Genomic DNA, 24,394 nt, shown 5'->3' with positions numbered 1-24,394 from the left:
AGTCCTTCTAATGACTTCATGCTTTCTTTTCCTTCCGTTATAATTGTTAGCATAGTGTTGATTTTGTTCAGTTTTTGTAAACAGTGAGTATTTTTCAAAATTCCTATAATTTTTGAGTGATTTTTTTTTTTTTTTAAGATTTTATTCGAGAGAGAGAGCATGGGTGTGCTCGGGCAATGGGAGGGGCAGAGAGAGAATCTCAAGCAGACTCTGTGCTGTGTGTAGAGTCAAGGCAGGGCTCCATCTTAGGACTCTGAGATCGTGACCTGAGCTAAAACCAAGAGTCAGATGCTCAACCAACTGAGCCACCCAGATGCCCCTTGAAAATTTTTTTAAAGATTTATTTATTTACTTTTAGGGGTGCCTGGGTGGCTCAGTCGGTTAAACATCTGCCTTTAGCTCAAGTCACGATCCCAGAGTCCTGGGATTGAGCCCCATGTTGGGCTTCCTGGTCAGTGTGGAGTCTGCTTCTCCCTCTGCCCCTCCCTCCTGCTTGTGCTCCCTCTCTGTCTCTTTCAGATAAAAAAAAAATTTTTTTAAAGATTATATTTATTTATTTGACAGAGAGAGAGAGAGATCACAAGTAGGCAGAGAGGCGGGCAGAGAGAGTGGGGGAAGCAGGCTCCCTGCTGAGCAGAGAGCCCAACGTGGGGCTCGATCCCAGGACCCCCAGATCATGACCTGAGCCGAAGGCAGAGGCTTTAACCCACTGAGCCACCCAGGCGCCCCATCTTTTGGATAAATTTTTTTAAAATCTTAAAAAAAATTTTTTTTTAAATTTATTTATCTTGAGAGAGAGGGAGAGAGAGCACACAGGCGCAGGAGAGGGGCACGGGAAGAGGAAGAGAGAAAACTCAAGCTGACTCTGCGCTGAGTGCAGAGCCTGATGTCAGCTGGATCTCACAACCCTGAGACCAGAATCTGAGCTGAACTCCAGAGTCAGATGCTCAACCAACTGAGCCACTCAGGCTCCCTGAGTGATACTTCTTTTGACATAGCTTATGCCTGATGTTAATATTGAAGACATTAATTTAGAGAAACTTAGTGAATGGACCCTCATCCCAGTACAAGGAATATGTGTGGAATGTGGGTATTCCATTTTGTGTTATGTTACTCAAATACAAAATAAAAGAACTTTTTGACTTAAGAAAGTAAAACCAACTTGAGTCTCCTGGATTTCAGAACCCATGCTTTCCCTTGTTTGCCTTCGTGCGGTACCTCTTCATAGAACATCACGCAGGAGCCAGACAAGCTCATTTGGTCCAAATTGAAATGCTATGCACAGGTAATAAATGTACTACAAAATCTCACTGAAGTTCATGGCAAAGATGACCCCTTAAAGGACGCACAGGTGAGGGTCCCTAGGGCCCTATCAGAGGCCTGGGAGGTATGTGCTCTTGGGGCAGGGAGTGCCAGTAAACTGGCTTTGTCCCCTGAACTCATCATCCCCACAAGCTGCCGCATTCCTAACAACGCCCAGCAACCAGCCAGACAAGGCACTGTCTCCCTTTGTGCTTCCCTATCCTCGTTCTGAATTTAGATCAGGGTGAAGAGTAGAGAGAAGGAAATGAGCCAGAAAATAGAAAATTAATACTTGGTGGAGTCGTCATATTTTAATATTAATTTATAGGCAATGTCAGATAACCAGAGTTAAATCTTTTTATCAGCGGGCTGCTCTAGGGTTTAAAAATTGGCATCCATCATTGTAAATCAGGTCTCAGGAGCCCTGGGGAATGGTCTCTAGGGATGAGGGTTGATCTAGGGTGGGCAAAAATGTAAATACTTGATTAGCTGTGTCCTTTTCTTTCACACCAACCCTAAAATACTTCTGTATCACACTGAGTGACAATGGTATGTTAAATAGTAACGGGAGGGAAGAAGCTATTCAGGTTCATGGTTAGCCTACTTTTAATACTTGTCTTCTTCCCTGCCAATCCTAGGAAACTGTTGCGCGAGAGGCACTCATTTCAGGGTTGTATTCCTGGCTCACGGTTCTAGGGAGGGGCTTACCCTCTTTCTGCTGAGCCCCAGACAGCACACCCTTTTGTCCCCAGCTGGCCAGATGTCCCTTTTTTTTTTTTTTTTTTTTTGCTACGAGCCTGTGAGCAGGAACACCCGCAGGTTTGACACATTGGTAACAGGATGACCTTCCATGACTCAGGTCCCACCTCTTATCTCTTGTCATTGCAGCTCTTTGCCGAGGACGCGTGGTGAGAGTCCCCACAGGGAGCCTGGTGCGGGTGGTGGGCACTGAGCTGGTCATCCCCTGCAACGTCAGTGATTATGACGGCCCCAGCGAGCAGAACTTTGACTGGAGCTTCTCGTCTTCGGGGAGCAACTTCGTGGAGCTTGCCAGCACCTGGGAGGCGGGCTTTGCAGCCCAGCTGTACCGTGAACGCCTGCAGCGGGGCGAGATCGTCCTGAGGAGGACTGCCAACGATGCTGTGGAGCTCCACATCAAGAACGTCCAGACCTCAGACGAGGGCCACTACAAATGTTCGACCCCCAGCACAGATGCCACCGTGCAGGGCAACTATGAGGATACAGTGCAGGTCAAAGGTACATCCTCATGGAGGGGTCATCGCATAGGGGCCAGACTTTTCTCGGCCACTCTGCTTTGTCAAGAAACTTACTAATCCTCTGGGTCTCTGCCCCCCTCCTCTGTCCAGTGGACAGAAGTGTCTTACTTGATTGAAAGGAGAGGATAGGCCAGGTCCCCTCTGAGGGCCCTTTCTCTTGCCTGTGATTCTGAACCAACCGTGGCTGGCGTGGGTGGCGGAGCCCAGCTCTAGCCAGGTTGCCTGCACTCAGTCTGATTGCTGGCTCTACCGCTTGTCCCCAAGTGGCCGCGGGCATGTTACGTGCCTCAGCTTCCTCCTCTGTGAAACAGGGCTTCCCTTAAAGGTTATGAGGACAAGGTGAGTTAGCGTGTGTCAGGCCTCAGAGCAGTTCCATGGTAAGCATTCGTATTTTGCACTCAGAAGGTGATGGTCATGACAATGTTTGCTTTTATGGGGATATCAGATGCTTCGAAGCGCATGTCTGTCTTTGTGCCCTTCCCAAAGGGCGGTTTATTCTGGAATTGGTGGGGGGTTATATATAGAGAAAGAACGATGTGGTCACTGCTAGCTTATGATGGAACCCTACTAGCCTATTGGCCTGATTCTGCAGAGAATCACGCCTTATATATATAGAAGGTTTGGGGTTTTGTGGGGTTTTTTGGTTTTTGTTTTTTGTTTTTTTCCCATTTTCTAAGTCCTATTACATTTATTCCCACATTCAGTTCTCTAACCCAATGAAGAAGATCAGGCAGACTATTTCCCTGATTTACAAATGAGAAAATGAAAGAGCATAGGTTTAATTACTTGGCCAAAAATCATATAGCTAATTGGTAAATGAGCAAGAACAAAGTAATTTGGAGTCAGTAAAATAGAAGGCTGATTGTTGTTATTATTACTTAATTATGCATTTCTTTGTATCCTGCCTTATTCCAAAAAGCATTTATATCAGAATAGGGAGTGTAGGTAAAGATCGGGATAGTAGAAGATGTACATGATGATCTAAAAAGAAGGGGCTGATCACCAGACACATGAAGAAGTGCTCAACATCACTCAGCATCAGGGAAATACAAATTAAAACCTCAATGGGATACCACCTCACACCAGTCAGAATGGCTAAAATTAACAAGTCAGGAAATGACAGATGTTGGTAAGGGACGCTCCTACACTGTTGGTGGGAATGCAAGCTGGTGCAGCCACTCTGGAAAACAGTAGGGAGGCTACTCAAAAATTTGAAAATAGAGCTACCCTATGACTCAGCAATCGCACTACTGGATATTTACCCAAAGATACAAATGTCGTGATCCGAAGGGGCATGTGCACCCGAATGTTTATAGCAGCAATGTGCACAGTAGCCAAACTATGGGAAGAGCCCAGATGTCCATCAACAGATGAATGGGTAAAGAAAAGGTGGTATAGATATACAATGGAATACTATGCAGCCATCAAAAAATGAAATCGTGCTATTTGCAGCCATGTGACTGGAACTAGAGGGTATTATGGTAAGTGAAAGACAATTATCATATGATCTCAGTGACAGGAAGAATTTGAGAAATAAGACAGAGGATTATAGGGGAAGGGAGGGAAAAATGAAACAAGATGAAACCAGAGAGGGAGACAAACCATAAGAGACTCTTAATCTCGGGAAACAAACTGAGGTTGCTGGAGTGGAGGGGGGTGGGGAGGATAAGGTGGCTGGGTGGTGGACATTGAGGAGATATGTGCTATGGTGAACACTGGATTTTGTAAGACTGATGATTCACAGACCTGTACCCCTGACACAAATAATACATTATATATTACGAAAAAAAAAAAAGGAAAAATAAAAAGAAGGGGATGATCCTGGTGTTTATCCCCCTCTGTAATGTTGTACAGAACCCCGGTATGTCTTAGGGGCTGTTCCCTCCATTCAACTCAGGAGGTATCAAAACATCAAATCTACCTCTTCTTTGTAGGAAATCCTAAAGATGTCTTTTTTTTTTTTTTTAAAGATTTTATATATTTATTCGACAGTGTGAGACACAGAGAGAGGGAACACAAGCAGGGGAAGCGGGAGAGGGAGAAGCAGGCTTCCCGCCGAGCAGGGAGCCCAATGCTGGGCTCCATCCCAGGATTCTGGGACCATGACCTGAGCCGAAGGCAGACACTTAACCACCAAGCCACCCAGGTGCCCCCTAAAGATGTCTTTTAGAAAAAAGTCCCGCAAGACATAATGTGTTGCTTTTAGTTATCACACCCATGCTGTACCTCCATTAGGTTAGGTTTACACTTACCTCCCCTGTAATTCTCATCTTGAGGGCTAGGGGGCAGCTGGAGAATTCTGCCCACCCTGTCCCCCAGTGTCCTCCTGTTTCTTCTCCAGTCTTTGGAAGGAAGGAGCAAGGAGAGGCTTTTCTTGGGTGAGAAAAGCAGATAGATGGCCATGAATGAGACTGGCTGGCTGCCCAGGTGGGGCATCTGGTGGGGTCTGGGGTCTGTCTGGCCTTCAGCTTTGTAGGTCTTGAAACTGTTCAGCCATGTGCTGACAGGTATCTGGCCACGAGAACCGAGTCCTGTTAACTGGACTCCCAGACTGATGGATATACTAGAAGGTCATTATATTCATTTTGCTGTAGAGATGGGTCTTTGGGTTAGGTCTTTCTGAGGACTGAGCATTTTTTTTTTCTCAAGGACACTGAATTCGTTTCCAAGTGTAGCATTTCGAGAAAAACGAAAGACGTCATGAATAGTAGCGTTGGAGGGTTCTTTTATCCAGCTTTGTAGACAAGCCTCAGAGATTGTCCATGCCACTTCGTAAAGGCCTTTTCTCTGATTATTTTGTTTATCACTTCCCTTCCCAATTAGCACTCACGGATACTTTCTGGCTTCCTGGCCCCCCCATTCTGGACTTTGTAAAGAGCCCACCTTTTCCCAAGTGGCCCTAATAGGGTACATAGCTGAGGGTTCAGTTTTCCTTGACCAGTTTCTTTTCTGCCTGTACATTCTACTCTCCCTTGTTGTTTGTAAGCATTTCCCAGGTCTCGGGGCACAGGCAGCTCATACCAGCTTCTGCCCTCCTTGGATCATGCTGCTTTAACTGGTATTATTAGATTCTGGAGCCTGGTGCCTTAACAGGAATTTTACCCCTATTGCTGAGCACCAATCACCTTGGCTTATCATTCCTTCAACTCTGTCCGCTCCCTGAGATGGGTCCAGTTGTCATCCCTTTTTAGAGATGAGGAAACTGAGGCTCAGAGGAGTGAAGTAACTTGCTCGGGAGGGGTGGGGGGGGCAGAAACCCATCCCCAAGGCACAGCTCCCGAAAGAGAGTTAGGGAGTGTTCTCCACTCAGTTCTAGACTGGGGGTTGGGGCTGGGGATGGGAGGGTGGTCTTTAGCGCCTCTTCTTTTTTCTTTTTTTTCTTTTTCTTGCCCCCCCCCTTTCTTTTTTCCCTTTTCTTTTCTTTTCTTTTCCGGGTCAGAAAGTCAGTTGGGATTACACATGAATTAAAACGGAGAGCGTTCCCGCGTGGGCATTAGAACAGGGCAAGGGCACCACCCCACACAACCCCGCAGAGAGCCCCCCAGAAGGGGCGGGGGCTGGCGGGTGCGGGGGCGTGGCGCAGCGCGCTGACGGCTGTGCTTCCTCCCGCAGTGCTGGCAGATGCCCTGCACGTGGCCGCCGCCCCGCCGCCCGCCTCTGGGCTGAGCCTGCGCCTGGGGGAGCCATTCGAGCTGCGCTGCGCGGCCTCCACCGCGTCGCCGCTGCACACGCACCTGGCGCTGCTGTGGGAGCTGCAGCGCGGTGCGGCCCGGCGGAGCGTGCTGGCCCTGACCCACGAGGGCCGCTTCCGCCCGGGGCCCGGCTACGAGCAGCGCTACCGCGCCGGCGACGTGCGCCTGGACACCGTGGGCGGCGACGGCTACCGCTTGTCGGTGGCCCGCGCCCTGGCCTCGGACCAGGGCTCCTACCGGTGCGTGGTCAGCGAGTGGATCGGAGAGCAGGGCAGCTGGCAAGAGATTCAAGAGAAAGCCGTGGAAGTGGCCACCGTGCTGATCCAGCCCACAGGTGAGCTTCTGGAACGTGTCTGGCTTATATTCTGAGCTCGCTTCCAGCCGGGACGGGGTTAAGAACCAGGTGGGAGCCCGGTCCTCTGCTGACAGGGTTGTTGGTGCTGGCCACCTGAGGCCTCCCGTTGAGGGCCCAGGGGAGTGGGGGAGTGGTGAGTTGAGAAAGGTGTATGTGTTTCGTGCCGGGTGCCTACATTGCTTTACAGCGGCTTCTCTGGATTCGTACTCCTGGGACGCTGCAGGTTGCATAGAATACTAAGACAGTTGTTGACAGCAAGATTAAGTCCCTTCAAGTGCCAGAATGAGGTCTGGTCTGGTGTTTGGGGGACTTTGGGGCTGAGCTGCCCCCACTCTGCTCCCTTTATTTTGTTTTGGTTTTATCTTATTTGGGTGTTTCCTGAATTTCTGGCTTGGCTCTTTGCACAACTGTTGAAGTTCATCTGGCTCACCACCCGACATCTGGTCTACCGTAGATCCTCTAGCTGTGCGGTCCCAGCTAGGTGAGACTTCTCTAGGTCCCCGGCCTCTTCTCGCGCTGCGTATGACACATTCCCCAGGAGTGTGCCTCCAGCCCTGGGATCTCCCTGTGAGAAGTTCTCTGTCCTCTCACCTGGAACCCGCCTTTGTTTTTGAAAAAAAAAAACACATAATGTACTTTTTCCTACTCCTCCTAGAAAGTAAGAAAATACAAGATACATTTTAAAAAACCCATCAAAAGTAAGCTATTACTGATTCAGTGTCCAACAAGCATTGGTAAAGAACCTGCTGGATAATCAGCTCCGTCTGGGCCCTGGGGTCAGAGGTGCTTGAGGAACAATCCCGGGCCCCATAGAGCCTTGGGCTTTGGCAGAAACAGTGTAAAGAGACTATCTCAGGATGAGGTCATTGCTGTAGATGGATGGCTGTCCTGGGTTTTCTGGGAGGCTAACATCTTCAGATCTGTCGCTGCCACCTCCTGCTTTGTAAACTGGGAGGACCTTGGGCAGACTCATTTCCTGAGTGTAAATGTGAATGTGTGGCTGCTCTGCTGGTTGGATGGGAAGGAAAGCAGGAGACAGTCCTCACAGGGAGTATTTTTCCCTTGTAGGCTGCGTGGTCCCAGGCACTTTATGCTGCATTTATATCACGCACAGGAGTTGGGTTTGGTAAAAAGCATGACTAAGGTTCCTGAGCCACTGTGGCCATCAGTGAGGTGGGAGGTGCTCTTGCCCAGGAAAGGAGCTTCCCATCTTGGTCAGTCTTCCAGTGGCTGCAGAAATCACTTTCCTTCTTTTCTTTTCTTGTTTTTTTTTTTTTTTTAAGATTTTATTTATTTGACAGAGAGAGAAATCACAAGCAGGCAGAGAGGCAAGTGGGGGCAGTGGCGGGGGGGGGGGATGCAGGCTCCCCGCTGAGCAGAGAGCCCAATGCGGGGCTCAATCCCAGGACCCTGAGATCATGACCTGAGCTGAAGGCAGAGGCTTAACCCACTGAGCCACCCAGAAGCCCCAGAAATCACTTTCTAAGTGGACTCAGGTCACCTTCCTTTAAGGATGTATCTGCCTGCAATCTGTCCTAAGAAACCGGGGTATTCAGTTTGCATCATACAACTGTTCCCTGGGGACAGAATGATTAAGAGGTTCAAATTTGCAACAAGTTATCTTTTTATGCAGAGTTTTAATTGTAAAGGTATTTTTTATTTCAGACAAGCCACAAAACCCGTAATACCAAGTGTAAGAGTCGGAAACTGAACCTGTTAGGCATGTAATAACATCTGGCTCTCTCCTGAGCCTGGGCTTCATAACCATTTTGTTGCCATGGACCTCTTTGACAGCTTTGAAGCCCGCAGAACCCTTCTCGGAATTAACGTGTTTTAATTCATTAAAAATGTACATAAGATGACAAAGGAAAACGATTCTATCAAAATAGTTACTGAAGTATTTTAAGACAAATTTGTTACATAGTAATATTGTGCTTTATTAATGCATTAAATAATATAGGCTGGCAGGCTTAACAAACCACTGTAATTTCCAAGTAGCAATGAGTGCAAATGATATTTGAAGATAACTGCAATTACTTGCAATGAAATTTGAAAATATCCCTGACTTCTATTGGGCCAAAGTCCCAGGGACAGATAATACTATAGTGATTTGTTGCTTAGTTTCATCATGAGAGGAGATGCTGTGTTTCAGGTAGAGATTAGTAAAAACAAAGATTAGATTTCTTTTTTTTTCTCACCCAAGTCAAAGACTTACTAAATTATCTTCTTGGACCCCAGGTTAAGAACCACCACACTGGATTGCTGGTCTCTCTTTTTTTGTCAACACCTGCACTATCCATAGCTAGCTTCTTAAATACTCTTACTGTCTTGTTATGATGAACAGCCCAAAGCTACTTAAACAGTGGGGCTGTGTGGTGGACGTAGCAGTAACCCTCTCCCCTCATGTTAGGAGTGGTCTGTTTCATGCAGATCTTGGTGTCTAATTTATGGCTTCAGTTCTACCCAACCAGAGAAAGCTTCCCCACCACAGGCTTTGTCCACGGTCTCCCCTTGTATTACGAGTCCTTAGAAATTATTCTTTTTATCCCCCTTCTACCTGCTCTATCCTCTCTCCCAGCTGTGAATTGCCCCCCAATCCAGAACATATGGGAGCAATGGTTAGTGCTGTGGCAAGCTTTTTAGCAACTTGCAGAGAGACGATTACAAAGTGAACTGTTCAGTTGCAGAGACATTTCTGCCGATACTCCTCAAGCTAAGAATTCATTTTCTCCGTATGTGCAGTCCACAGCTGTGTCTTTACCCCTTCTTCACTCAACCTGCTTCCCTCCTGAGCCTTCTTTTACCTCTAGCCGGCACAGAGAGACTCCAGCAGGATTCCAGAGTCTCTGATCACAAGCAATGCTCGTGGGGCAGTTCGAAACCCAGGGCAGGCTCAGAGCACCAGTTTCCATACTGACTACTCTTGCAAGAGGCCCTCAAGTTCCTTTTGGGCCCTTTTAAGGGGTGAAGGAGGAGGAAGAATTTGGAGGGTGGGTATAGGTGAGAAATCAGACTTTTAAATTCCCTTTTATATTACTGTACCCACCTCATTTTCTGTCTTCGTCAAGGTGCATCTTGACCTTGGCCTGAAATGCTTGTTGGAAATACTCCTATGAAAGCAACCTGCTCCAAAGGGCATGGGCTTTGGGGTTGGGCCTTTTCTGAGCCAGGCACCAGCCTTGTTGCTGAGCCAGTCTTGGAAGACCAGGGCTGTGCTTCCACTCGAATCCCCTGGGAGGTGTTAGCTATTCCTCATCTAAGCAGTGGTTCCCAGAGCATTACCACGAATTGAATGTTTTTCTACTCTGATTACAGATGTTCAACTTCTTTTAAGAAAAAAAAAAACAAACAAAAAAAACACTCGAATAAAGTAAAATGTTTCCATGTAAAAAGCTTTGACAGGGGAATGCTGAAACCAGATCTGCCTTGAGACCGTGACACCAAATACTTCAATGCTTCCTCTAAATATAGTCTACTTTTAATTATCCACACTCCTGCGAGAAGGCGGGGGCGTGGATAACCCGAAAGTCATTGTGGTTTGGTTTTAGAATATCGGCTTGATGTTTGGCTTTAAGGTGGGTATGTCTAATGGAATAAATGATGCTTCGCATTTATGCCATTACATTGCATTTTGAAGGCTTGACTCATAAAGCATATTGTCTGGTTTCATCCTCCTGGTCCTTCTGTTTAGAATTTTCTCCTCTTTACCCAGAAGATGGTTTCACCCTCACCTCCTGCAGTTCAGCCTCCAACCCCCAGCCCCCGGTCCCCAGCCAGTATTACATGCTAGTCAGCACTGAGCTGTCCTTTCTCCATAAAATCACCCGAGTCTTAACTGTGGACATGGAGAAAATATAATGCTAATTTGTGATGTTCCAACTTCTTTTCAAACAAATGTTAACAGTTCTGAGCTGAGTCCCTGGAGGCAGAGAGCCTATGTTTGAATCCCCACTCTGCCATGTATTACCTGTGTGACCTTGGGCAAGTTACTGTGTGACCTTGGCAAGTTACTTAACTTCTCTGTGCTTCAGTTTCCTTATCAGTAACATGAAAATAATAATCGTACTTAACTCCTAGGGTTGTTTTGAAGGTTAACATTTCCAAGGCACTCTAGAGCAGTGCCTGGCATTTAGTAAGTGTATGTAAGCATTTGCTGCTGTTAGTATTTCCATGGAATGAAAAGAAATGTTATAATTTCCTTAATTTATTCAGTAAATATTTCTCAAGCACTTAGAATTGCACAAAGCCTTCTAACTCTAATGCCATAAATAAGAACATAGAAGGAGATGATCTAAAGGAGGGGAGGGGCAAACGTAACCCAGATGCTCTAGATGTATATTTTTTTTCTTCAAGTTCTGCGAGCGACCGTGGCCAGGAGTGTGTCTGTGGCCGAGGGGAAGGAGCTGGATCTGACCTGCAACATCACAACGGACCGAGCAGATGATGTCCGACCCGAGGTCACGTGGTACTTCAGCAGGTCCCCTGACAGCATCTTGCCTGGCTCACCCGTGTTGGCGCGGCTGGACCGGGATTCCCTGGTGCACAGCTCTCCCCACGTTGCTTTGAGCCATGCGGATACACGCTCCTACCATTTACTGGTCCGAGATGTTAGCAAAGAAAACTCCGGCTACTATTTCTGCCACGTGGCGCTCTGGGCACCTGGACACAACAGGAGCTGGCACAAGGTGGCAGAGGCCAGGTCTGCCCCGGCCAGTGTGGATGTGACCTGGCTAGGTGAGTGGCTGGGAAGATGGCCCTTAGCCTCTGGGGCTTTCCTCCCTCCTCTGGGCACTGTGCCTTTTTGCATCATCTTGGCCTTCTTTACATCAGGACAAGCATGCTTTAGCCTGGAGAGATCCCAAGCTTGGGGGGGTGGGGGGCAGAAAGCAAAGCAGGCTGAAATAGAATCTGGCAGGCAAGGGAAATGTTTAGATAATGTGGACTCAGTTGTCTCTATGCCCTCATTTGAGAGGATATAGTTTCCTTTTGTTGTCAAGATTTGTGGGGTGGGCCCTGCTGAATGGTTCTTTGAAATGGATCTTTGTTGGAGTGAGAACACTTCCATTCTTCCTTTCCTTTTCCTAGACTCTGAGGTGCTCTCTGGCAGGAGCTGGTGCTTTCCTAAAGCCCAGAACAGAAAAGAGAATTCCTTCAGTTAACAGACTGTGGTGTTTTTGGTGGTTTGTTGTTTTTTTCCTTTTTTTCCCTGAGGGCCCTGGAATCCCAAAATGATTTTATTGGCAGATACCAGTTAAATGGAAGGGCCTTCCTGCCACCCCAGGCTGTCCTGGTGGGCTCCTTCAGTCATCTGCGAGTCCCCAGTGGGGGAGCAGAGCGACTCTCAGCTGTTGGCTACTGTGGCCCTCACTTTAGAACAACTTGGCCTATATGTGAAACTATCATGCCTTTCTTTCATTCTCATCTTCCCTGGCCCTTGTTTTCCTAAGTGCTTGCCCTTCAGACCCGACTTTATAATAATTTCTGTTACTGTCTTTTTTTTTTTTTTTAAGATTTTATTTATTTATTTGACTGAGAGAGATCACAAGTAGGCAGAGAGGCAGGCAGAGAGAGAGAGAGAGAGGAGGAAGCAGGCTCCCTGCTGAGCAGAGAGCCCGATGCGGGACTTGATCCCAGGACCCTGAGATCATGACCTGAGCCGAAGGCAGAGGCTTAACCCACTGAGCCACCCAGGCACCCATAATTTCTGTTACTGTCTTACAATGACTTGCTGGTAAACTTAATAGGCAGGATGGGGTGAGTGGAGGATGGGGTGCTTCACCTCCCACATCTGCCATTACAAAGGTGGAGATGAGCCTTCCAGACTCCTCTGTTTTGAGCTCGATCTCTCTGCTGTCCTGTGGCTGTTCTGAGCCCTGATGTGGGTATTTGGCAGAGCTCTGACGTTAGTAGGTAACCCAGACCTTTAAAGGCCAGGAAATCATTTCCTCCATCATCTGGTGCTGAGTGTCCTCCCACCGTGACCCCCCCTCCACCGCCCCATCTCCCAGGTCACTCTTCCTCATCCCTGCCTCACAAACTTCCAGGTTAGTGGCCCTTTCGCTGTCTCTTTCTTCCTAATGAGCCTTTATTTGGCAGAGAGGGGGAGTTGGCAAGTGTGGGGACAGAGGGGGCAGGGAGAAGAGGAGGAATAAGAGTGAGCAGAAGGTATGGCCAATTCCGAGTGAGCCCAGGCAGGGTGTTAATCATCCCTGGTAGCAAAATGATTTTTTGCTCTCTGCACAGTAAAGGGAGCAGGATTTATCTGGCGAGCTTTTATTCCCGCCGTCTGAACCCTGTGCGAGAGTCTCGCTATGGAGTACTGAACTGGAACAATGCTGGCCCAGCTAGAACTCTCCTTAGCAACCTTCAAAATAAAACAGATGTTGTCAGCACCGAAAGAAGATTTTTCATCTCTGGAGCTGAATTTGTCTCTTGGCTCTGATGCTCGGTGCATTGTGCGGTGCCGTCAAATCCCAGCGCCGACTCCCGGTACCCACTCCCCGCCCCCCAGCCCCCAACGTAGAATCACAGCTCCAGTGGATTTTTTTTTTTTTTTAGAAAGCGCTGCCTGCACTCCAGGGTGAGGGCCTCTTTGAAGTGCTGGTGCACTGATCCCGGCGTCGCCTCGGGGAGACGCGGGGACTGTCAGAAAGCGAGAGGGTTGTTCCGGGAGGGAGTGGGGCTCTTTTCACCGGAAAGAATTTGTTGGTGGCTCTGTTCTTCAGAGAGTGAGAAGACATAAAGGGACTAAATTGTGGGGAAAGGCTCCATTATGATCCTAAGGACCCAGTTGCTCGTTTTCCTGCGGAGTGCCAGCACCCCTGTCGCGAAAGTCCGCAGCGGGCTTTACCTTGACCGCTGGAAGGGGCACAGAACCCGCACCTTGCACGGCTGTTTTGCATGTGATGAGCCCTCGGTAAACGTTGGCTGAATGGTAGATAAACCTGGATAGTGTGCAAGTGTGCGCATAGGAAGATGAGAACTGCAAAGAAAGCAGTCACATTCAACTTACAGACTGTGCAGAGATGTTTGCACCTGGGTAAGCCTCCTGGGCGTGGTAGAGAAACCGCCCGCGTTCTTCTTTCTTCCTCTTAAATCTCCTCCTCCGTTCCTGTGCCTCACACCGTTACAGCTGCTCGGACACTTGTTCAGGAGGCAAGTTGGGCGTGAGTCCAGCAGCTGACCTTTCTCCAGGACCTCCGGTCTGGATTCTGTGCCGAGATGGGTGGGCCTGGCCTGATGCCACACGATTGTCTCCAGATACACATGCATGTGGGTACCTTACCACCTGCGTCTTGGGGCCTGTTGGAGGTGACTGAGAAGTTTCCAAAAGAGACAGGAAGACAGGTGACCGACCAAGGACTCTACTTATTTGGTCATCTTACCTGGTGTGATTATGGGATGTTGGCACAAAAGAGTTCTGGAGAAAGTTGGTTTCCTGTGTAGGTGTTATCCAGAACTTTCAGTCTTGCTGCTTGATAGATTAGAAATCATAATTACTGCTTATCAAACACTTGCTGTACACTGGGCCCTGGACTAAGGGCTGCACATGCGTTAAATATCTGATCCCCAGCATAACCTTGTGAGTGAGGTACTCCCATCTGAAAACCACTATTCCCATCTGAAAACCACTGATTTTTATTTTGCTTATGATTTTGACAGTCAGGATTTAGGGAAGGACTCAACAGGGTTCCTCTCTCAGGCACACAGGAACGGCTGGGGATCCTCTTCCGGATGGGTTTCTCATGCGCATGACGCCATGTCCCCAGCCCTCTCCACCTCCACGCGGCATGTCATTTGGGCCCTTTCCACATGGTTTGGGCTTCTCCCAGCATGCTATACTCGGAACAGTCACACTTCTTAGGTGGTGACTGGCTTCCAAGAGGCAGGAAGTGGAAGTGCCCAGCCAGCTGAAAGCTGTCCCGGGGTATGGCACAGTGTTACTTTGGCTGTTTTCTACAGGTCAGAGCCATCATGGTGTCTGCCCAAGTTCAGGGAGGCAGAGGGAGACCCCATCCCATCTCTTAATGAGAGAGCGGCAAGGTTACACTGCAAAAGGGCATGCGGGATTGGAAACAACTGCAGATGTCTTTGGAAAATAGAATATACCAAATAGTGAATGCTTATTTCTTTTATTTCTTAAGAAATGTTTACAGTGACTTAGAAAATGATGCCCCAAAGTCAAGTCTGTCCCAAGTGTTGTCCTCTTTTGTGGAAACATTTTGGCTTTGGGAATCAGCTTTATTCCTGAAACGCTAGAGCGTAGAGTCCTCAAAGCCCCAGAGGCGGCTTTCTTGTCCTTATTTGCTTGGGTTTGGTGCAGAGAACAGACGAGGGAGCTGAAGCTAATTGGGGTCTTCTCATACGTTCCATCGTGTTAACCAGACAGAGATCAGGGCAGCGATACGCACGGTTCCAGCGAGTCCAGGAGCACTTGCAGCAGCTGGGATGATGGTGTCGGTTTTGTAGAGGGTAAGAAAAAGCTTCTTTTACTAGGATTTATGCCCTACTTTTGTAGGAGGAAAAAAAAATTCAGTTGGCTTGCAAAACGAAGCCCAATTTAAAGTAACAGACATAAAAATAAAATCAAGATCAAAGGTGGTAAAACCAAATCAAAGAGGAGATATTGCAAGGTGGTTGGGGTGCGTTTAGTTAGCCACACTGGAGCGCTGAATTTGCCTCTGAAGTTCTGGAGAGTCGGGGCAAAGAGAAACATGGTTGCACGGTTCACCTCTGATGAAGGAAACCGGGAGAGCCAAACTTTGTGTTGGCACCGAATTTATCATGCGCTTTTTTAATGTAAGGGCATTGGGTAACATAATGGACAGTGCTTTCAACTGTTCTTTTATGAAAGGCTCTGAGTGATTGTTTAAATGGATGTTTCTCATATCCACTCTCTATAAAAGCTGAGGGCGTAAATCTTGAGTGTGTGAAGGAGTTTCTGTAAGAAGCTGAGTTACCATGGAGGACAAACGTTGCATTGTGTCGATCCAATTTAGTCTAGGGCTAAAACTAGAGAATATAAGGAAGCAGGGCTACCTAATCTGCATAGTAGGCCATCTCTCTCTGCAATCAGATGTCTCAAATGAGTCTTTGGCACGAGTTGGATACTAATCAGTTTATGGTTGAGCTCTCTGCCCAAAGTACCAGGCTTCTGTGGTGTTAATTGGAGGGCGTTCCGGGGTTTCAGCTACAGGAGCAGGAGGAGGCAGAGCTGAGTTGGGCTTTTTAGTCTTAAGAACCTGATTTGCATTCTTCCCCACTAGAGGACTGTCCCCTCTTCCAGCAGTGTGCCAGTGAGGAAGGTAATTATTTTTCTTTAAAAGGAGCTGCTAATCTGCTCGGTACTTGGTAGGGACTTCAGAGTCCTGTGCCATGCACAGGAGATAAGGTTCAGATCTGCAGAACCTTACGGGCAGCTCTTATGGGCAGCTTTTTTCAACTCTGTCCACAGTTATCTCGGAAGGCAGAGTAGCAGTGCGCAAGTCCTGGGGTCCTGGCCTACCACTTTCTGGGCATGTTAGCTTGGGTGTGTTGCTTTGGTTTCCTTGGTTCCGTGGGAGAATGCATATGAAGTGCTTAGCACAGTGTCTGGCACCTGAGGTCTCTGTATTTTCGCAGGATGGTGATAATGACATTGGCGTTTGGGGGAAGGCAGGGTCAGTATGTAGCATATCCTTCTGCACCAAGTTCTTACTACCTAAGACATGCAGGTCTGTCTCAAGGCATGGAGGGACTAGGGATGTGTGTTCTGGAACCAGCTGCTCCCAAGGAGAAGGGGCTGGGCTGACCACACCCAGCCCCCTTCTTGCCCCTGCTCCCAGACCTCGGAATTCACTCCTCCTCCTTTGGGAGCACTGAGTGAGGATGCAGAGAGAAGAACTGCACTAGGGTTGTCCAAATGATACTGCTGTTTCCTCCAAAATGGTGAATGCTGAAAACAACCTCATAAGAAAGGCTCAACTCAGGTGGGGTAAAGTGTCTCCCCCAAACAACAGGCTTTTATCGCCTTGTCTGCTTAAGCTGGAGAGAACACTTGATTTTTCTACAAATGAGGAGAGTAGCAACTCTGACAGCGAATCCACTTGCTCGGCTGCCCCCAGCGTACCTGCCCGGTTCAAGAAAATAGAACCGGGATCAGCAGAGAGAGACAAGGGCCCGCCTTCTCCTGGTTTCCTCTAAATTGGGCACGCAGCCTGCTCCTCTGATGAGCTCTCCCAAGTTAACGAAGCTTCAAAGCGGGTTTTAGAACAGGGTCCTGTTGTACATAGTTCAGGATTAGTGCCTCGGCTATGATTACCACTCTCGCCTTCTGGGATGGAGTCGGCTTCGAGAAAGCATTAATAACTGGGTGTGTAAGGGGGTTGTGCAGTTTGGTGCTGGTGGGACCGAGGCCATCATTCTGCTCACATGCGCTGTACAAGATGCTAGGCTTCTGACCTGACTCCTCTGGGCTTTGGGTTTTGTTTTGCTTTGTTTTTTTTCCCCCCCCTTTAAGAAATGTACATGAAAATCGTACCCATGTCATAAGGTTGGTTTTTTTGTTGTTGTTGTTGTTTTGTTTGTTTTTAAGATTTTATTTATTTGTCAGAGAGAGAATGAGCACAAGCAGGGGGAGCAGCAGGCAAAGGGAGAAGCAGGCTCCCTGCTGAGCAAGGAGCCGGATGTGGGACTCGATCCCAGGAAACTGGGATCGTGACCTGAGCCAAATCCAGACGCTTAACTGACTGAGCCACCCAGGTGCTCCTGTCAAATGGTGGTTAAGCGAGAAGCAAGGGAAGTGTACAGCACGGCCCCTGGCATGTAGGAAGCCCCCAAGTCAATGCCAGCTGCTGTGATTGTCATTGTCAGACAGGGATGATGCTAATACCATCCTTGCGGAATTATTGTGAGAGAAAAAGGAAGCAATCTATGTGAAAACCTTCAGTGCAGGTCCCTGCACACAGTAGGCACAAAGTATCTGCTTTACTAAATTAGCCAAGGATTCTGACAGCTTTTCACGGTTTTTGAAAGTTGTAACAAGGGAATTTAATGACCCATATTAGAAAAACCAAGTCTTTCTTTGGGCAGGGGGTGGGGAGAGGGTTGTAGTGTTGGAGGTCGTAGCTTCAGGAGGTGGTATGTAGATGAGCAGACAGCATCCCGGAGCCAGATTAGGGAGTAGATCCTTATTTCTAAGAGTAGAAATGATGATGTCATGGTTAGACTGGTCTCAGTATTCTGTGAAAGGGCTTACAATGTGAGTGGGTTGTTTGAGTTTTTGTTTTTGTTTTTGTTTTGTTTTGTTTTTTACTTTTTGGAATATAAATTAAAAAAAAAAAAAACTAACACAGAAGTAGAAAGAAGCACCAGCTTCAATAATTACCAGCGTTCTGTGAATCTTATTTCATCTCTCCTCCCTCCTGCAGACACACACACACACACACACAACACATTTTCTTTTTTTCTTCTTCTGGAAGAATTTAAAGTGTATCCCAGACACATGTCATTTTGACATTAAGTGCTTTAGTATGCATCCTTAACTGATAAGCATTTTTTGAATCTAACCACCATTGCTTTCTTAGCTGATTTCTTGATGAGATCAAGCAGGATATAGCGGTAATCAGTAGTGATGAAATGCTTATGCCAAAAATGAGCATTTTTATGCAAAATATTAAATTTACTCCAATTCAGCAAGCGTGTTAATGTCTTTTACGTACAAGGCACTGCAGGCATAGCACATACAGATGACTTAAGTAGGGGGTCCCTAACCCCAGGCAGAGTCCTATAGAAGGTCCATAAGACATACATACAATAATCATCAAAGTTCAAGGTAGCGTTCAGATAAAATCCTTAGAGAGCAGGAAGCCTGGTGGGTGGTAGGGTGAAGATTTGTTGAGCACAAAGTAGAGGTATGACAGGTAAATTCGAAGTAGGCATTCTCCGTTAAGTAGGAAACACTATACCCTATAGAGACGTCCGTGCTTGATGAATTTCAAGGAATAGGCAGTTTCCACACAGAATGTTTAAAATTGTAAAACAACAATAAGGGAAAATGTCTACACGTGCACTAAAACAAAAACCAAAGAAGAACCCACCTGTACTCCTGCCATTGGGACATAGTGGAGCCACAGCTTCTCCAGGAGAACAAGTCTAAAGTCGACCTGGAAGGCTGGTGGGTGGTCCGGATGACCTTTGAACATCCTTTAAATCCCTGGAACCTGTGCGTTATGAGTTCCAAAGCCAAGAACCCACTGATTTTTGTTTGCCTTTGCATTAAGGTCCTCCCTTTGGGGGGCCTGGGATTTATTCTGTACTGACTGAACAGAAAATAAGACCATCAATCAGCGAAGGGCTTCTCCTCTCCTGCCAAGCTGTGGTTCCTATCACTAGATGCGCATACACCATGATCCCGCTGCGCTCACCTTTCTCTGTATTTGGAACCGTAGGGTTTAAACGGACTCACTTGGAGGTGGAGACTGAAGTAGAATGGGAGAGTCTGTTCAGTCTTCTGTTGAGCAACGAACTAGGCAGGTGTCCCAGGTGCTGAGGCAGAGGGAACAGCGGAAAAGGAGGCAGAAAACGGGGATCCATAGGGAGTGGTTAGGGAATGGTGAGAGCTGTGGTCTCAGTGGGGAATAGAATATGTATCAGAAGGCAGTGAGGCTGGGCAAATGGGTTAGACTCACACTGATGAGCACTTTGTGGGCCAGACTGGGGAGTGTATTCTTACTCAGGAGTTGGGAAGAAAAGCCATGGGAGGTTTATTGTGCAGGTGACCTGATAACTGTGTCTGCCTCGATTTGTGTTGGGCGGTTATCATCGTCTTGACTGGAGGCAAAGAGCCCAGATGAGGATGGTGTTCATGAAGTTCCCACTTCTGTTCACTGATTATTTATAAATCATCTACTGTGCACAAGTCCCGGAATGGGAGCCATGTGAGAGCTAGGGACCCTCAGAGTGGAGAGTCGGGGATGGCACACATTTCTAGCAGAAGTGACCGCCAGAGTGAATGGTGGGTGTAGTTGAGGAGTTAGGAGGAGGAGTAGGCCATGTCTGTTTGGAGTGGGAGTCAGCTGTGTGCACATGTATGGATGTGTGCTTATGTGTGTGCGTGTATGAACCAGTGTGCCTGTGTAGGAATGTGTGCTTGTGTGTGCATACATGCATGTATGAGTATGTGAATGTGTGCTCATGTATGTATACTTGCACATGTGTGTGCGTGCATGCACGAGTGAATGCACACTCATGTTTATACTTGCACACACCTGTGCATGCATTATGAGTGTGAGTGGATGTGTGCGCACGTGTACTTGCACACATGTGCACGCATGCATGCATGTACGAGTGTGAGTGTGTGCACGTGTGCATATGCACACGTGCGTGCGTGCACGCATGCATGTGTGAATGCTCGTGTGTATACCTGCACACGTGTGTGCATGCATGTGTGAGTGTGTGAATGTGTGCATATATTTGTATACTTGCACACATGTGCGCATGCACATGTGCATTAGCAGAGGCAGGTGGGGAGTGAGGGGATTAGGGTACAGTTGTGCTATGCTGGTGATGCCAAGGAAGCATGAAACCGAGATGCCTAGAAGCCCATTCTGTGCCCGTGGTAGGGTCTGAGCCTAAGGAAGAACCCAGGGGAGCATCTGGGTTCTGGTCCAGGGAGTGCACCCTGGGTGTTTCCAGGCCAGGGTATAGGAGGAGAGGGAGAGGGCTGCTCAGGTGGATGGTACGGGAGCTAGTTTGCCCGCCTCTTCAGTGTGTCCCATGGTCTGACCACTGAGGTCACCGCTTCTCTACCATCTTTTGTGCTAACTTGGACAGCCTTTATTTTCAAAGTGCCACTTTAGAGGACTATGCTCAGGGGAAGGAAGTAAACCCTGAAGGACCGAGGGGTTTCTTCCTAAGAGCTGGTGACTGATGAGACAGAAGGGAAATCTCATAGGTTGCCTCCTGACCGTTTGGATGGTACTGGTCATCCAGGCCGAGAGGATGGCCTCTGGGGTGTGGTCTTCCTGGGTCCAATCCCTGGTGGCAGACCACAGCCCTGTCATTGCCAGTCATGGCATTCTGTGTTGCTCCAGGTTGTGGGCCAGTCAGTGGTGAGGAGAAAATAAGGAATTCAGAAGACAGGGAGCTTGGCCCATCTGTGAGGTGCAGCTATGCTTGAAAGGTGATAGGAGGCACATGGCACCAGGTTCAGATTTGCCACTTTTGAGCTGTATGGGCATGTGACTGACTCTCCGAAGCTTCGGATGGTGAACAGCAGTTCACAGATAGTACGTATGTGTGTATATACGTGTGTGAATATATACATACAGACAGGTACCAGGCACTAGTGTAAGCACTTTCATGTAGAAGTACTTTCTTTTTGAGTAATCTCTACTCCCAGCATGGGGCTCAAACTTACAACCCGGAGATTAAGAAACACATCGTCTCCTGACTGAGCCGGCTGGGCACCCCTGTGTGTTTTGACTCCTAATCCTCACAGTTGCATTGTGAGCTGGTTACTGTTACTCCCTCTGTTTTTACAAGTGACGCACCAGAGAGGTGAGGGAATGTGCCTGAGTACACAGCAAGTGGTTGGCTGAGCCAGATCCCAACAGTCTGGCTCCAGGTCCCTGGCTCTTCACCGTTGCTCTTCACGGCCTCCGGTTGTCATTCAGGGTAACAGGGGAGCACGGGAAGGGTCTCCGTATGATGCTCCGCACGGGAGGCGGGCTCCGTGAGTGACAGCGGCAGCCACTGCTGTGTCCTGAACATCTGTGATGGCGCGGCGTCCCCGGCCAGCCCTGATGGAGGGGTGCCATTGTGCCCCGCACACAGACAGCCTGCGGGGCTGTCCCTGCCATGTGGGAGGAACCTGTGTGTCCTGCCTGCCCCTGGGTTGCTCTCCGGGAGAGAAGGGTCTAAAGCCTGAGACGCAGGGTCATGGGGAGCACCTTGTCTTCTACACGTGATGGCGTCAAGGCATTTCGGTGGTATTTATCCTGTAGACGGTGTCACCTCAGAAGCAGCGTGGGGTGCTAGCCCTCTGGCCAGGAGGCAGGACACCCCCGAGCTGTACAACCTTGGCAGGCTCGCCTGCTGGGGGAGAAGGCAGGGTGACATTCGAGCAGTGTGTGGTGTCCCTGCATAGTGTCCACCTCATGACACTGCGGGCTCCTGGTGGCGGCCAGGGCCTGCTGGTTTAACTATTACATATGCCACGGAGACCACCCTTGGGGCACTTAAATGCTCGTGAGGATGACATTTGAAGGAGTTGGGATTTTGAGTTCTCTCCATATCCCGGCCACTGAATCATTCTTAGAGAAGTCATGATGTTACACATTTTATTAGAAGCGTAAATCACAAAAGAACCGTTCCTTGACCTCAGCAGTTTATAATCCAAATGAGTCATAAATAAAAGCAATGTTAAATAAAACAAAACTGTTTGAGGTGTTGGGAATAAAGATAGTGGCGGCAGATGGAAAGTTCTGTTCAGGGAGAAATCATGTTCTAGTAGGCCATGTGCCGCAAAAGAAAAATGTAGCTTTCCCTAAAAGCCAGGCAGCACACATTGACTGAGTGCTTACTGCATACAAGGCTGTGTATTTGGAGCTTGGGGACCCGACCTTTAGCAAGGCGCAATAACAGGGAGGGGCTGCTGCTGACCAAGTGTTCCTCCACGGCTTGTGGGAGCATGGAGAAAGGGGGCCATGCTCTGGTGACCCAGGAGGGGACCCCAGAGGAGGTTACATTGACGAGCGAGTGGAAGTTTGCAGGGTGGTCAAGAGGAGAAGGTCACTGCTGGTAGGCGACCACAGTGGTGTGACACGGTATGGGGGTTGGAGTTCTTCAGGTCACTGGGAATGACCTGGGGAGGGGGTGGGGACAGAGGGAGGAAGGCGACAGAGAGGTTCCAATACCAGTTCTTGGCAAGCGTGGAGGAAGGCCTAGGGGTCAGCGAAGACAGAAATGTAGAGTCCCCAAACCGGATGAAACGGGTCAGGGAATGTCAGAGGAAGAAGGGGTTTCCACACAAGTGAAGAGAAGAGGACTGCGACGGTGGCAGGGCACGCCAGGAGAGGGCTGGCTTTCCTTGCACCCCTGCCAGAATTTGTCCTGGACAGGGGAGTCGGTGGTCCTAAGGGAGCAGGCTTTATTGGAGCTGGCATCCACGGGAGCCAGCTTCAGGGTTGGTAGAATTGTGTGAGAGGGTTACATGTGGCCGCGAAGAGAATGGTATCTCAGGAGTGTGAGGATGGCTGTTTATTGACCACTGAGCCGAAAAAGTTGATTGAGCCGAAAAAGTCAGAGGACCAGGAAGGTGAGAATGAGAATCGGCTGGGGGAATGATGACCCGAGGGCCTTGCCTTTGGAGCCTGGCCAGGGATGGCGGGAGCCCAGGCCCAGGTGGGGACTGGCCTCAAGTGCTGGCATGTACTCTGGGATGGGGTTTTCCTATGCTGCCCGAGCAGGGGGCTTTGAAGGTCTGTGGGCTCTGCTTGGCATTCCACGCAAAACCTTGGTGGAGTATGAACACTGAGCATCTTAGATCCTTCTCCGAGGACTGACCCCCAGGGTCACTGACGGCAGCTCCCAACCCTATGGAAAGGACCAGACTCGGATTGCAGATATTTGGCTTTGGCCTTGGAAGGTGTCCTGGGGACCACGGTGGCACGGTGTTGCACGAGTTTTTCCGTAACAGACTCTTCCTGGATCCTTCCTATCCAGGGCGAAGACTTCCGTTTCCATCACTGTAGTTAGTAGGACAGGCATTGGATTGTCTGGACAAGAGTAGTGCTTGCCTTGTTCTGCTCATTCTTAGTGTGCTGCTGTCTGATTTTTTGTTTTTTTGTTTTGTTTTCATCGTGGCACCTCTCTCGTTCAGAACCAGACTACCAAGTGTACCTGAATGCTTCGAAAGTCCCTGAGTTTTCAGACGACCTCACGGAGCTGGAGTGCCGGATAGTGGACGTGAAGAGCTCGGAGGCCAGCGTCCGCTTCACCGTGTCCTGGTACTACAGGGTGAACCGGCGCAGCGACGACGTGGTGGCCAGCGAGCTCCTGGCGGTCATGAACGGGGACTGGACACTCAAGTATGGGGACCGGAGCAAGCAGCGCGCCCAGGACGGAGACTTCATTTTTTCTAAGGAGCACACGGACACGTTCAGTTTCCGAATCCAAAGGACTACAGAGGAAGACAGAGGCAATTATTACTGTGTTGTGTCCGCATGGACCAGACAGCGTAACGACAGTTGGGTGAAGAGCAAGGATGTCTTCTCCAAACCCGTCACCATATTTTGGGCATCCGAAGGTGGGCGCTTTTATTCTTGTTCACTGAGGTTTGGGGTTTTTGTTGTGGCTCACGTCGTCCCACCGCGTGGTTTTATATGCTGGGTCTCCCTGCTAGGAATCCAAGAAAATGCGAGCTCAGGTGACTACTGCTCTAAAAACAGCATGAACCCCTTTGAGATGCTGACGCCAGTGAAGGCTCAGTCCCAGGGAGAGAGCTGGTGCTTGGTGGCTGGTAGACGATCGTCTCGACGGTGCCCACAACCCTTGTCACTGTTGCTCTGCCGGCTGCTCTTGGGCCTTGGGGATGTGTTCATGTCTGGGAGTTCCTGCTGGCTGCTATGCCACAAACAGGGGGTAGAGGGTAAGGTTGGGGGGCCCAGACTATTGCACATACCCCTGAGGTGCCGGTCACCCCTTCAGAAAAATTGTTTCTGGGGAGGGGTGATAACTCAAGGGAAATGGTTTCTTTGCTATATCTCCTCTTGATCCTCGGAGCACTG

General features: G+C 48.7%; 1 protein-coding gene across 2 annotated transcripts in view; it reads left to right on the top strand.

Annotated features, from left to right (window-relative positions):
• Window positions 1–24,394, top strand: part of PTGFRN (prostaglandin F2 receptor inhibitor) — an 81,834-nt gene that overhangs the window by 35,401 nt on the left and 22,039 nt on the right. For both annotated transcript variants that reach the window (XM_080801160.1, XM_080801161.1), the window contains exons 2-5: window positions 2,191–2,559; window positions 6,192–6,605; window positions 10,980–11,360; window positions 23,488–23,913. In XM_080801160.1, the coding sequence (XP_080657286.1) occupies window positions 2,191–2,559; window positions 6,192–6,605; window positions 10,980–11,360; window positions 23,488–23,913 (1,590 nt within the window). The remainder of the gene's footprint in view (window positions 1–2,190; window positions 2,560–6,191; window positions 6,606–10,979; window positions 11,361–23,487; window positions 23,914–24,394) is intronic.

The sequence above is a fragment of the Martes martes genome (assembly GCF_963455335.1).
Source record: "Martes martes genome assembly, chromosome: 4".
NCBI lineage: Eukaryota > Metazoa > Chordata > Mammalia > Carnivora > Mustelidae > Martes > Martes martes.
The sequence above is the reverse complement of the archived record's forward strand: the minus strand, read 5'-3'. Positions and strand labels throughout refer to the sequence as shown.